The 14,819-nt window shown below is 47.2% G+C and overlaps 1 protein-coding gene across 1 annotated transcript in view; it reads right to left on the bottom strand.

The window, feature by feature from the left end:
- The window catches only part of LOC136652991 (vomeronasal type-2 receptor 26-like), a 74,361-nt gene that overhangs the window by 50,900 nt on the left and 8,642 nt on the right, over window positions 1–14,819 (bottom strand). Inside the window, exons 2-5 of the mRNA XM_066629918.1 lie at window positions 12,906–13,018; window positions 12,083–12,272; window positions 3,958–4,070; window positions 607–791 (exon numbers count right to left, since the gene is read on the bottom strand). Of these exons, the coding sequence (XP_066486015.1) occupies window positions 607–791; window positions 3,958–4,070; window positions 12,083–12,272; window positions 12,906–13,018 (601 nt within the window). The remainder of the gene's footprint in view (window positions 1–606; window positions 792–3,957; window positions 4,071–12,082; window positions 12,273–12,905; window positions 13,019–14,819) is intronic.

Here is a 14,819-nt window from a genome sequence, read left to right as displayed (position 1 = left end):
ACCACCTAGAAGGCCCTATTCCTATCTTTTGACTTACTTGCTTACATAGGGCGCAATCCTAAGTGCGCCCTAGGCCGGCGCCTGCCTGGAGGGTTGCAAACATGCCAAAAAGCACGTTTGGACCTTGATTGGAGTAAGCTGTGCCAATGCACCGAGGTATGCTGCTCTGCGGAGGCTAGATCCAGCCTCCGCAGAGGTGGTAGCAGATGATCTGTCAGCCTAGCTCGGAGGTCTGGGAGTGTGTGGGGAGAGTGGGGAGAAGGCGAGGGAAGGGGTATTTCATGGAAGGATGAGGGCAGGCGGTCCTGTGGACAGGGGGTGGTGAGTGGAAGGTGGGGCGAGGACCCTGCTGTTATGCTGGATCCTAGTCCTGCTCCCGGGCGGCGCAGAGCGGCTTCAGGCTGCTCCGTTCTGCTTGGATCTGCACATCCACTTATTTGGCACACATCCGAGCAGACCCATTGGGGCTGCTGTGGCTCTCCCTGTAGTAATGGGAATTTTTTCCTGAGCCTCAGTCAGCCCAAGATTCAGCCAGCCCCAAACTTGTGCTGGATACAGCATAAGCCTGCCTGTTCCACTGCACCTTAGGATTGCACTGTTACTTACTTAGAGCCCAATCCTGAACTCGGCACTCCAGCTTTACACCAGGGCGCACTGTCGCAAACGTGCCATAAGGGACACTTGCAATGCTGACCGCCGGGCTACTGCCCGTGTCCAGCGCAGGCCGGCTCTGGGCTAGCACCCGGCAGGCAGCCGGCCTCCGCTGCTCAGCAGTCTCACGGAACACCAAGCTGTGGAGAGGAAGGTGGGGGTGGGGGTTGAGGGGAGGAGTAGCCGTGACGGGAGGCAGGCTGAGGGCGAAGAGAGGGCGGGCGGGAGGTGTGCCGGGGGGAGGGAGTGGGGAGACAGAGAGGTGGGTCTGTTGGAGCTCTGCTGCACTGGATCCTGTCCGTTCGTGTAGGGCTCAGCGCCCTACACGAACACCTTTACCTTACCGCCATCATTTTGGTTGGCGGTAAAGTGAGTAGCCCCATTGTGGGGCTGCTTCCCTTACCCAGGAGAAGGGGACTTTCGTCCCCTTCTCCTGAGTCACTGCCCGCAGCAGCCTGAGATGTGCAGGATGCCGTGGCAGCCATTTTCGGCACCGCTAAAGCTGGGCGCCCTGGGCAGCTCAGGACTGGGCTGTTACTTGTTGCAAAATAACCACATAATCTAAAATTAAAAATGAAAAATATAGCAAAAGTACAGAAGAAAAACTGAAGAAGCCAAAGCAATGATCCACAGCCACCTGAAATAGCTAGTTTTTGGTGATCAATTCATGTATGAATCAGTGATTGAAAACCAGCACTGTAAAAAAGCTGAAACATAATATGGAAAGTGATCAATCACCCAGAATTTCTCAGCACACTTCTGGTGCAAAACTGTGCAAAGGCAAAGTCTTCTGTTCTTCAAACAGATAAAAAGAGAAAATATGTGATGAATACATGAAGTCTGGGCTTTCATATAGAGGAGATGAGGGCTTGTATTATGACAATCATTTTGCTAATACGAGGAGTACAATTTATGGAAATGGGCTACCAAGGGATATACAAGTAAAAAAGGTTGGCAACCACAGAGGAGAACCATGAATCAAATCCTTCTTTAAGGTGCCTGGTGTGTTAAGCCAGAGGCTCAACATAAAACATACAACTTATAACACATAACTGGGAGTGTGCAATTCAATTCACAGCAGAGAGACAAGCAACAAGGAATGACTGTAAGTGCAGCTGAACATACTTGCAACCTGATTTACTCAAAAGCAGACCCATTACTTTCCATGGGTGTTATTCTTAAGTAAAGGTGCACTGAATTGTAGCCTAGGACTTTGTTTCAAATGGAAATGATGAGTACATCCTGGTGTTTAAAAAAACAGACCTCTGCAAAATGAAAGCATTTGCAAAATAGAATGAGGCTGCAACACGCTCTGAAAACTTAGAGAAGGAGACTTGCTTCAATTCAATGGAATTCAGTGGAAGTCTCTTAGCAGTGAAATGGTTAACTTTGGTTGCAGCTTTCCAGGAGTTGCCTTGGAGATTAATGGCCCTCTGCATTGCCACTTGAAAAGCAAAGCTGCTTGAAAAGCAACTTCTCCAGAGTTGAAACGCTCTGCCCCTTGAGCGACCATGGAGATTAGGCAAGGTGATTATCCAAGCCTCATTTATTGGCAAAAATTTCGCACCCTGCAGACGAGTATCTACAGTACATCTGCACATGGCAGCACAGAGGAATGGGAGAGGGTGGTGGGAGGGCATTCCAGGGGTGGGGGAGGAGACTTTTTGGGAAGGAGGAGGAGGAATGCGAGGCGGTTCGGGCCCAAGAGGAGGGTGGAATCGGTGACAGTAGTTCATACCATATCCGAATCTTCGGCCCCCGTCTGGGCAACCCTAAAGCTCCAGCCTGCTCCTCACCTGCATAGGATACAGCAGAGGCAGTGTGACCTGGCTATTTCGGCGGAGGTTAGGATTGGGCTGTAAATTAGTGAACCCTTTGCATGGAGGAGAAAAAAGACAAAATCACATGTATCACCTCTAAGAACTCTTGAGTGTTCCTTACTATTGGCTGAAGGAATAAATGCCCTCACAGGTGACAAAGCTTCATGGAGCACATGTTCATTATACCTGTGGAATCTTATAGATGCTCAATGGAGTGGCCATGAGAAGAGAGATCTCCAAATCAAGTGCCCCAATGACAGCTACCAGATGTTTTTGCTTGTCACATTTGAAGTTGGGGACAATCCTTTCCTGGGTGGAAAGAAGCTTCAGAGTGTTCTGTAGTGTCAGTCTTTCACTGATGTAACTGTCATAAATCTGGAACCCCAGGCTGACATTTGGTAGGATCTTGGTGTTCTCATTGATCTCCTTCACAGCAAAGACCAAGGACAGGACATGTTGGTAGTTCTTTGGAATGGAACTAAGGGAAATGTATTTAGCTGTAAGTATTATCTAAACCATCGTATATTCAGATATTATTATGACTGAATTTTAAAACGTGTAGATCATTCCCAACTTCTGAGTACATAGATACCATTCTTAACAAAGCAATGGATTTTCTTACTTTTTTCCCCTAGCTTCCTTCAGATTTTAAGGAAAGGCATCATGATCATCTCCTGCCTGTTTACACAAGTGACCTTCTCTGGATATTCTTTAAAATATAACAAGAATTGTATTAAAAAGGGGAAATTATACCCTTCATGCTTCATGGGATCTCATGGTTACACTATGGCTAAAGTAGGGACTGAAAAATACTTCAAAGAAGAGAATATTCATGGCAACAGAAATCAACTCATATTATTTAAAAAGTTAGACAGTCTCAGTATATTTCAGCATTTGCAGCTAGATTACAGATAAATAATGTCAACTCTGATCCTAGGTGGAATTTTACAAATGGTGGCCAGACCTCGTGGTAAACCACATGTTAGCAAGCAAGATTTTTCAGGTCCAATTCCATGTATGTCCAGCTGGGGCAGAGAAACTTTCTTTTCAGAACCTTGCAGAGCTGCCTGTAGTCACCGGACAGATGGTCTGACTCACAGCCCTATCCTAAGTACCATTCCAGCACTGATCCAACCCTGTGCTACCCCAAGGTAAGGGAACAAACGTTCATTGACCTTGAGGCCTCCATTACTACCCCCCCCCCATGCACCCAGTTGTCATGGCTGTATCAGCAATGAAAACGTGGTTAGGATTGGGCTGTCGGTACAAGAACAGAAACCTGAAGTACATGAAAAGGCACAGGAAAGGGGAAGAGTTTCCCCTTGCCTCTTGTTGAGCCATGTTGGGTACCTATCCTGTGCTGGATAAAGTGCAAGGCTCTTAGTTTGCCTGTTTCCGCGCAAGATAGGATTGCGCCCTAAGTCATAATACAGTAGATAAAATAAAGGCTGCTAAATGCTACAGAGGAGTAAATGCATTTTCTTACACAAGATCATCCAACAGCTTTGCTTTGGGGTTTTCACTGAAAGAAATGTCCTCAAACAGGCAGCCAGATATTGAAGCGATCACTCCAATGATTAACTCACCACTCTGGTGATACTTGAATGGGAATTGGGAAGGATCAGAGATAGTACACTGAATCATCTGTGTCTTGCACTGAGCTGCATGAAATTGCAAGCCAAGAACGAGCAGCAGCAGAAATATTCCTTCCATGTTGAGCAGCTCTTGACTCAGAATCTCCACTTTCTGTCTATAATGCAACAGCACCTTGTGCAGGACATCTATTCATTCAGTAGAGAATATTTGGGGAATGTAAGCTGTGATAGATGAAACTGGCACAGTCCTTGCTCTCCACAGATCCTGAAGCCAGCTCTGCTGATATTTTATAGAAGCGTTCAGACTGTGTTGTTGATTGCGTGTGTGGCCTGAGAAAAGTCCTGTGGGATTTGCCTTGATGGAACATGCCTCATCATAATTGATGTTAATGATCTTAGTTGATGTTAATGATCTGGAGCAAATCATTGCTCCAGACAGTTGAGCTGGCTGAGATAATTGTTGCATTAGATGAGGAGTGGAAAACATCTGCTGGATCACACATTGAAATAGGCCGCAATCCTAACCAACTTTCCAGCACTGACACAAGGGCAATGCAACTTTGAGGTAAGGGAAAAAAAAATTGCCATACCTTGAGGAGGCCACCATGACTCACACTTCACAACCTTTATTGGCATATAACAAATAAACCAGATAAGCAAAACAAAATTATGACAATCACTAAAGAAAAACATAGTGAGGCAGGGAAGAGGGAAATGGTCCAAAGATAGAAGAGGGAAAGAGAAAAAAAAGAGATTTTTAGGAAGGGGGGATATTTTAATAATTTGAGACAAAAAACTAGCAACTGCCTTAGTAATATTTACTTGATTATCGCTAAGCACAACAAAAAGGGGATCAATAAATGAACCGTCAGGATGGCATAAAAAAGGCTCCAAGTACAGCTTTCGAAGTGTACAGTGCGCTGGGCAATAGATCAAAATATGCTCTAGCGTATCCGGTTCAAGTTGGCAAAAGGCACATAATCTGAGGTTCCGAGAAATATGGGAAAATCTGCCAACGAAGAAGGGAAAATATTGAAACGCGCAAGCATAAAAGCCCTTCGAAGAGAGGGGTTTATTAGGGTAACAAAATATTTGGGAGGCTGACCTGGTAAGGGACAGTAACAAAAAAAGGGGAGAACATACTGGATTCATATCAGCGGAAAGGGAGGCAAACTCTGCTTTCCAGAGCCTAGTTCGAATAAGCTCGTAGGCACTGCTGACATCAAGGTCTGCTAAAGATTCCAAGGAAAGATCTAAAGAATTCAACTTGGAGTCAATTTTTTGCAACCAACAAGACAAAAAAGGGTCTCTTAGCAGGTCATTAAGAAGGGCATCAGATGGAAGTGACAGATGAAAGCGGAGCCAGAATTTAAACGTTAAAGCCCATGAAATAGTTGAAGGAAGGTGAACTCCTAACTCGAGAGCCAGCGTTGCCAGTCTGATGGAATTTGGGACTCCTAGAATCCTCCTAAAAAAAACAGCCACAACCTGGTCCAGGGTACTGTTAGCTGCCGTAACCCAAATGGGAACTCCATATAATAGTTGGGACACAATCTTAGCTCTGAAGATCTGCAGAGTGGCTGGCACAAACTGGTTACCAGTACTAAAATGAAACCGGGTAATCGCCTTAAGGTGGTGATGTGAGGCTGCAATGGCTAACTTCCTGTGGGGTGCCCAAGATAATCGGTAATGAAAAAGTAAACCAAGATATTTAAACGTGGGAACTTGCTCATAGGTGGAATGGCCAACTCTCCAGGTCGACGGGGACCGAGATTTTGAAAATACTAAGATTTTAGTTTTATTAGCATTAATAGTCAGGTCATTGGATAAACAATAAAATGTCCTGAAAAATGGTAAGGGATTAACGAAGATCAGATTTGGTAAGTGAAAGAAGAACTGCAACTGAAAATGAGCTACTGCCTCCAATAAGAACCCCTTCCCATGCACACTCACCCCACTCCTGTCCTGAGCAGAAACTCTGCCATCTCTCCGCTCCCTGCCCTGTTCCAACACCACCCTGGGCCCACTGCCAAATCAGCACTGGCTGATAGAGGACACTCTGCTAGGGGGTGCGTGCAGGTGCCAGTGGTGGGCACTGGGGGAATGTCACTTGTGCTGGAATCCTTCACTTTCCACTGGCAGAACATGTGTTCTTCTAATGGAAGTGGGGGATAGGATTGGTCTGAGAGGGTCTGCATTCTAACTATTTTCTCCTTGAGGACTTCCTCAAGCAAAAACGGGTGCCAGTAGAGTGATGAAGCTGTACTAATGTGTATTAGCAGACTGGGAAGACTGCATCTATGTGATGTGTTGTGTTTGTTTTCTGTGCTTTTGTGCATGCATCTGGTACACTACAAGTGCAAGGCATTATGCTGCCTGTGTTAGTGCATGTCACTATGACACCATGATGAACGGGAGCCTCCATCTGAACAGAAAAACTTAACGTGTGCATAACCTGAATTGGCTGAGATGGGGAGAAAAGACTTTTCAGATCAGTAACTTGCAGAAAGGAGGAGCTTTGGATGCGTAATGCGTAATCAGAGAGCATGGCTGTAGGTCAGGTAAAAGAAAGGCCACTTAGGACATGGTAGGATAGCAAAGAGCTTGAAATATTGTTGGGGGAGCCAGAGGGAATAGCAGAGATATAGCACAGTTTCTGGCCGCTCATTGACACACAGGAAAGGCAAGGCACAAATCAGTGCAGGGTACTTGTGAAAGATACAAATCACCTGAATAGGATATATCAAAGATTTTCTCCTAAACTGCGTCACAGGAAAATGAATACCGATCCTGGTGAAGCACAAGATTAGAAATGTCGAAATAAAGAAATATAGGTGTGCCCTTCATTAGGTGCCTGAATTTAGTGTCAACAGTCTTCAGGCCTCAGCATGCTCCAGTGATATCCTTTCCTCCCCCCTCCCTCCCCCTGCAATACAGTCATGCTGAAAATGTGCACACTGTATCCTGGAAGGGAAGCAGGAGGCTTTGAAAGGAAAAGGAATTTAAATCCCCTCTTGCCTCTGTAAGCCTCCGGGGTCTCAATGGGTCTCCTTGGTTCTTTGCCAGCAATCTGACTGGCATAAGTCTGAAAATAGAATGGGGACAAGAAGGTTTTATGTATGGAGGAAAGGACTGGGCATCCATCATCACTGCTAGAGCCTCTGCACCCCAAGTTCCTCCACCTCCCCACCCAGTTACATCCTATCCCCTCTCCTTTCCCATCCTCCCCACACCCCATCCCAATTCACATGCTGGGTTACCTGCTCCAGCAGTTGGCCTGCATGGTGAGGCATGCAGGGAGGCTTCAGCCTTCCCACTGGCACTCTAGGATTATGTGTTGCCAGACCATGATTTACAACTGCCTTACAGCAGCCAGCAATGACAGAATGCCATTTTCACCAGCAGGGCAGTCCAATAGGATTGGGATGTTAGTAATTTCGCCTAATTAGCTGATCCTTACTGTTCAGCTCAGGCCTCAAGAGAATTAAGTAGCATTTGGGGAAAAAGATACAGCCCAGCAGGCCAGCACTAGAGGCCAAGATGGAGAAGATCTCCACAGCCACCATGTACTTCCCCTTGGTGCTCAGATAAGGTAGAAGAAAGGACAACCACACACTGCAAAATACCAACATGCTGAAAGTGATGAACTTGACTTCATTGAAACTGTCTGGCAACTTCCTGGCTAAGAAAGCCATACTGAAACTGACCATAGCCAGGAATCCCAGGTAGCTCAGAACACAATAAAGCATGGTGATGGAGCCTTCATTGCACTCTACTATAATTTCTTCAGCCAGAGAGTCCATGTCCAAATGTGGGAATGGAGGAGCAGTGCAGAGCCACACAGCACAGATACTGGCTTGAATCAGGGAGCAGCCAAGGATCATTGAGTTGGCCAGCCTTTTCCCCACCCAGTTCCTCATCCTAGATCCTGGCTTGGTGGCCATGAAAGCCAGAACCACAGTGATGGTTTTGGCCAAGACACATGAAACAGCCACTGAGAAGATGAGACCAAAAAATGATTGTCGTATATAACAAGTGGCAGCCTGAGGTTGGCCAATGAACAGCGAGGAGCAGAGGAAGCAGAGCAATAAGGAGACAAGGAGAAAGTAGGTGAGGTCTCGGTTGTTGGCTTTGACAATGGGAGTGTCCTTGTTCTTGATGAAGATTCCAAGCACCAAAACTGTCATCAGGAAAAAAGTAAAAACCAAGACGCTTAATGTAATTCCCAAAGGTTCTGTGAAAGAGAGGAAATGGAAGTACTTGGGGAGGCACTGATCTTGTTTCTTATTTGGAAACTGACCATCTGGGCATTTGAGGCAGTCATCCGTATCTGAAAAAAAAAATGTGTCAAGGATTGAAGTAACCAAGAAAAATGGAGATTGCCAGCCTCTTTCCCTCACATTTCTTCATCATGGATCCGGGGTTGGTGGCCAAGAAAGCCAAAACCACAATGATGGTTTTAGTGAAGGCTCAAGAAAAAGGTTCATAAACATTCTCTCATGCTTCCGTGTCTCCTTGAATTGAATCTTCCTCCACATTCTGCAGAGTGATTGTGACATTCCATGAACTGTAGAATAACCCATACTCATTCACTTCAAGCTTGCATTTTATCCTCTGAAGTGGCAATAACATGTGGTTCACATAGCCCAATCTGACCTTACGCCAGCCCATAGCATGAAGCACTGCCAGTAGATAGAATAATGCATGCTATGGTGGGGAAGGACACCAGACAGCCCAGAAGATGTTAGTACGAATCTGACCTCCATGTAGGTTGCCTAGCATCTGCTGGGTCTCCTTAGGCCTACGACAGCTAAGGAATAAGTTGATGTACAGTCAGGGAGCATGTAAGATCAGGAACAGGAGCATAAAGTCTTGGAGTTAATGACTGCCACTGGGCGCTCACTCATCCCAAGCTTCAACCATGCCCTGTGCAGTCCTTTCTGCACTTCAATCCTCCCTGTACCACTCTGCCACCTCTTTATCCTCTCTGGAGGGGCATCTGGGGGCCGCTCTCATGCACAAGGACTCCACCTATTTGCACTGTCGTCTTAGTAGCTAAGAAGGTGGTGCGGCTTTTATGCCACCAGACTGGGACTTACATTATGAGAGGATCACAAGACCTGCCATTGTAACCCCTGGATAGGATTGGGGCATTTCTCTGTTTTGAGGAACTGAAGTAGAGAAAAAGAAAAACCAGTCTAGGATATGAGATGTTGTATGAGTCCAAACACTGAACATGATATTTCCTACCCTTCTTGTAAGAAATCTTCCCTTCAGGACATGGATCACAATCATAGCAACAAAATGGGTTCCCTTCTTTCTTTTTTCTGCTGTAACCTGGATAGCAGGGATCATTACACACAGCAATGGGCAGTCCCTAAGCATAAAAAGAAGACGACATGTATTGCATCTCCGCCTTTTTAACCAAGACCTATATGCTATTCCCCCCTAAGGTTTTCCCCTAACTCTAAGTTAAGTGAAATTTAGCAACAAACTGTTCATAGCTGTGGCTTCACAAAACCTTCTGGAGTGCTAAGTTGGTCACTGCAAGGCATTTTGGGCACTGCCAGTACACTGAATGAATAGCTTCAGAATGGCTGTGGATAGGTTCAGCATGACTTCACAATGGCCACCATGAATTCATAACGGCCCCAGCGAATTCAGAGGATAGCTTTAGTATGGCCTCAGATAGCTTCAGGGTGGCTGCGAATGCTACAGATAGCTGTAGATAGTCAAGAACTGGCAGCACAAGAGCTGACAGGTGTAAGCAATTGCGATTCTGGCCCTGTGCCTCCTGGGGCCAGGGCTGAAAAATGCAGCACCCCCTGCAGCCCAGAAGTAAAAAAAGTCACTTCTGGTTTTCGGACAAGTCACTTATTATGCCTTCTGAGGCCTGGAATGGCTGTGGGAGGTTGCCCCCCACCGAGGGGTTCCCTAGAACATTTGCTCTCCCTGATCTTCCTGGTATGCCAGTGTCTGTAATGCAACTTCCTCTTCTACTTTGGGAACTCCTTGCCTGGCAAGATTATCCCCTGGTACTTTACTACTCCCAGTTGCTCCCAGCATGTGGTATGCAGACCAGCTTCAGTTTCCACAAGAAATATTTGACAATTGAGTGTACAACCTAGAGACAGGAGGGCAAACAAAACAAAAACAGATGGGTTATGAGTGCGACAGGGAATTTGTGAACTGCTGATTGATGAAAACACAGAAACTAAGGGCCCAATCCTATCCAATTTTCCAGTGCCAGGGCATCTGTGCCAATGGGGCAAGCATTGCATTCTGTGGTGGGGAGACATTCACTGAGGCCTCCTCAAGGTAAGGGAACATTTGGTCCCTTATCTTGGGGCTACATTGTGGCTGCACCGGTGCTAGAAATTTGGATAGGATTGGACCCTAAGTCCACAGATGGGGCAGGGGAGAGCTCCCAATCTTCATCTTCATATGTTCAGAAGCTGGAATAGTCATTTTGTTGGAAGTTGAATCGGGGGAAAAGAAGTAACTCTGTGCATTGCTTTAGGATTTGAGAACTACTCTTTTCCATACTTTTTGGAATAAGTGCCACTTTGTCCAATATGCCTTGAAACTTAGCATACTAATTATTCCAAGCATAAAACCTGCACCCTGGTTTTGGGATTCCTAAGAAACTTTAAGGTAATCGAAAGGCGTTACTTAGAAGTAAGGGTCAAAATGAGCATGATTGTATTGGCAACCTTCAGTCTCGAAAGACTATGGTATCGCGCTCTGAAAGGTGGTTCTGGCACAGCGTCTAGTGTGGCTGAAAAGGCCAATCCGGGAGTGACAATCCCTTCCACACCGGGAGCAAGTGCAGTCTGTCCCTGGTCTGTCTCCCTGGCTATGGGCCTTCCTTCTTTGCCTCTTAGCCTCAGACTGTTGGCCAAGTGTCTCTTCAAACTGGGAAAGGCCATGCTGCACAGCCTGCCTCCAAGCGGGCCGCTCAGAGGCCAGGGTTTCCCACTTGTTGAGGTCCATCCCTAAGGCCTTCAGATCCCTCTTGCAGATGTCCTTGTATCGCAGCTGTGGTCTACCTGTAGGGCGCTTTCCTTGCATGAGTTCTCCATAGAGGAGATCCTTTGGGATCCGGCCATCATCCATTCTCACAACATGACCGAGCCAACGCAGGCGTCTCTGTTTCAGCAGTGAATACATGCTAGGGATTCCAGCACGTTCCAGGACTGTGTTGTTTGGAACTTTGTCCTGCCAGGTGATGCTGAGGATGCGTCGGAGGCAGCGCATGTGGAAAGCGCTCAGTTTCCTCTCCTGTTGTGAGCGAAGAGTCCATGACTCGCTGCAGTACAGAAGTGTACTCAGGACGCAAGCTCTGTAGACCTGGATCTTGGTATGTTCCGTCAGCTTCTTGTTGGCCCAGACTCTCTTTGTGAGTCTGGAAAACGTGGTAGCTGCTTTACCGATGCGCTTGTTTAGCTCGGTATCGAGAGAATGAGTGTCGGAGATCGTTGAGCCAAGGTACACAAAGTCATGGACAACCTCCAGTTCATGCTCAGAGATTGTAATGCAGGGAGGTGAGTCCACATCCTGAACCATGACCTGTGTTTTCTTCAGGCTGATTGTCAGTCCAAAATCTTGGCAGGCCTTGCTAAAACGATCCATGAGCTGCTGGAGATCTTTGGCAGAGTGGGTAGTGACAGCTGCATCGTCGGCAAAGAGGAAGTCATGCAGACATTTCAGCTGGACTTTGGATTTTGCTCTCAGTCTGGAGAGGTTGAAGAGCTTTCCGTCTGATCTGGTCCGGAGATAGATGCCTTCTGTTGCAGTTCCAAAGGCCTGCTTCAGCAGGACAGCGAAGAAAATCCCAAACAAGGTTGGTGCAAGAACACAGCCCTGCTTCACTCCGCTTCGGATGTCAAAAGGGTCTGATATGGAGCCATCGAACCTGCAACCTGGTGTTGCAGCCACCCCTGCAACAATCAGCATGATTGAATGCTGGTACATTTCCCGCTTAGCTTTCCATCTCACAGCTGAATCAGATCTCACCTGATTAAACATGCTGTGCCATGTGATGGAATCCTCCTCAATGATGAACTCTTTCCCAGGGGGTGCCTGTGGATCAGTCACACCGGCTTTCACTCTTGAGAAGGACTGGTTGGGGAAAGTCACCCAGTTGATCAGATCAAACCCAGCTGCTAATTCGCCCTCCTCATCAAAAGACACCAGATCTCCAGCACTGTTGTTAAAGGAGATGCTTCTCAGGAAAGGGTGAAGCTGAATTGAAAGAGATCAAGGAAGACATGACAAACTGAAAAGAAAAAGAAAAAATTTACAGAGGGACTTTGTTTTCACTGTGTTTTTGCAGCAATTTTCAGTCTTTTTCATCTCATGGCACACTGACAAGGCATTAAAATTGTGAAGGCACACCATCGTGGTAATAATAATAATAATAATAATAATAATAATAATAATAATAATAATAATAATAATAATAATTTTTTACCCCGTCTTTCTCCCTGAAGGGACTCAAGGCGGCTTACAACAGGTTAAAACAGCTTAACAACATAATTTAAAAACAGATAAAAGCATATTAACACATATAAAAACAGTAGTCAGATAAAAAGCAGTCAGGTAAAAAGAGCATAGAGCAGCAAATCATAAAAGAATCAGGCCTGTAAAAAATATTAAAAGATGTTGAAAAGATGTTAAAAAGGCCGAGAACTCAGAAGGCTTGTTTAAACAGAAGGGTCTTTAGGCCTCGCCGAAAAGTCTCAGGAGAGGGAGCCATTCTTAAGTCAAGGGGAAGGAAATTCCATAGCATTGGTGCCACTACTGATAAGGTCCTATTTCTTGCCACCACCCCACGTACCTCCCTAGGCGGCGGCACTTGTAAAAAGGCCTTCTCTGATAACCTAAGTGGACCAGCCGGATTGTACGGAAGTAGGCAATCTCTAAGATATCCTGGCCCAGAGCAGTATAGGGCTTGAAAGGTCAAAACCAGCACCTTGAATTGGGCCTGGAAATGAATGGGCAGCCAATGTAGCCGCTGGAGAAGCGGACTGGCAGAGTCAAACCGCCTACCTCCAGTAACTACACGGGCTGCTGCATTCTTCACTAGTTGCAGTTTCCAAACCGTCTTCAAGGGCAGCCCCACATAGAGCACGTTACATTAATCTAACCTTGATGTCACCATGGCATGGATCACCGTGGCCAGGTCTGCACGATCCAAGTACGGCCTCAGCTGGTGCACCAGCCAAAGCTGAGCAAAGGCCCCCCTAGCCACAGCCGCCACCTGGGAATCCAGGAGCAGCCGCAGTCCAGGTGGACCCCCAAACTGCGGACCTGCTCCTTCAGGGGAAGTGCAACCCCATTCAGCGCAAGCTGATAGTCCAGCAACTGCATTGAGGATTTCCGAACCAGGAGAGCCTCTGTCTTATCAGGATTTAATTTCAGCTTGTTAGCTCCCATCCAGATCCTCACTGCCTCCAGACAGCGCTCCCGACTGTCAACCGCCACCCTGGAGTCTGGAGGAAAGGAGAGATAGAGCTGGGTGTCATTGGCATATTGATGGTACCCCACTCCAAACCCCCGGATGACCTCTCCCAGCGGTTTCATGTAGATGTTAAATAGCATGGGGGACAGAATTGAACCCCGTGGCACCATGCAACTCAAGGGCTAGGGTGTCAAACAGGCATCCCCCAGCACCACCATCTGGGACCGATCCTCCAAATAGGAGCAGAACCACTGCAAAACAGTGCCTCCAACTCCTAACTCGGCCAATCGGCCCAGAAGGATACCATGGTCAATGGTATTGAAAGCCACTGAGAGGTCCAGCAGGACCAACAGGGACACACTCCCCCTGTTCAGTCCCCGGCATAGGTCATCCACCAAGGCGACCAAGGCAGTTTCCGTCCCAAAGCCCGGTCTGAAACCAGATTGAAAAGGATCCAGATAATCCGCTTCACCCAAGACCCTCTGGAGTTGAGATGCCACCACCCGCTCAATTACCTTGCCCAGAAACAGGATGTTGGAGACTGGCCGGTAGTTGTCTAACACAGTGGAATCCAGGGAGGGCCTCTTCAGGAGGGGGCGAACCACCGCCCATTTCAAAGCACATGGCAACGTCCCCTCCATCAAGGAAGAGTTGACCACCCTCCCTGTCCACTCAACCAGTCCACCCCGGGCAGCTCTTATCAGCCAAGCTGGGCAAGGGTCAAACAGGCAGGCAGATGGCCTCACACTCCAAAGAGGTCTGTCCACATCATCAGGCTGTACAACCTGAAAAGAATCCCACAACACTGGACAAGCAGTTACTAAGGGGACATCGTCAGACATTGTCAATGTGGCATCCAAGTCGTGATAAATACGATCTATTTTATCTGCAAAATGTTGTGCAAACACATCACAGCCGCTGACCGTGTGTTCCTCCTGGTCTACTGGAGGGGCCTGTTGGAGGAGGCCCCGCACCACATGGAACAGCTCTGCCAGACGGTTGTCAGCAGACGCAATGGTAGCCGAGAAGAATGATCTCTTCGCTGCTACCACCACCACGGAATAGGCTCTGTAATGAGCTCTACTCCGTGTCCGATTGGATTCATCCCAAGTTTTCTGCCACCGTTGCTCTAGATGTCTGCCCTGCTGCTTCATCATTCGCAGCTCCTCAGTGAACCAAGGAGCCGCTCCGAGTCTGCGACGTGGCAGAGGTCGCTCCGGAGCAATCTCATCCACTGCCCTGGTAATTTCCCCATTCCAGAGGTCAACCAGGTCCTCAGATGAGATGCCA

Source organism: Tiliqua scincoides, chromosome 5 (genome assembly GCF_035046505.1).
Source record: "Tiliqua scincoides isolate rTilSci1 chromosome 5, rTilSci1.hap2, whole genome shotgun sequence".
NCBI classification, from domain to species: domain Eukaryota; kingdom Metazoa; phylum Chordata; class Lepidosauria; order Squamata; family Scincidae; genus Tiliqua; species Tiliqua scincoides.
Note: the sequence above shows the minus strand (reverse complement) of the source record. Positions and strands in the feature narration are given on the sequence as shown.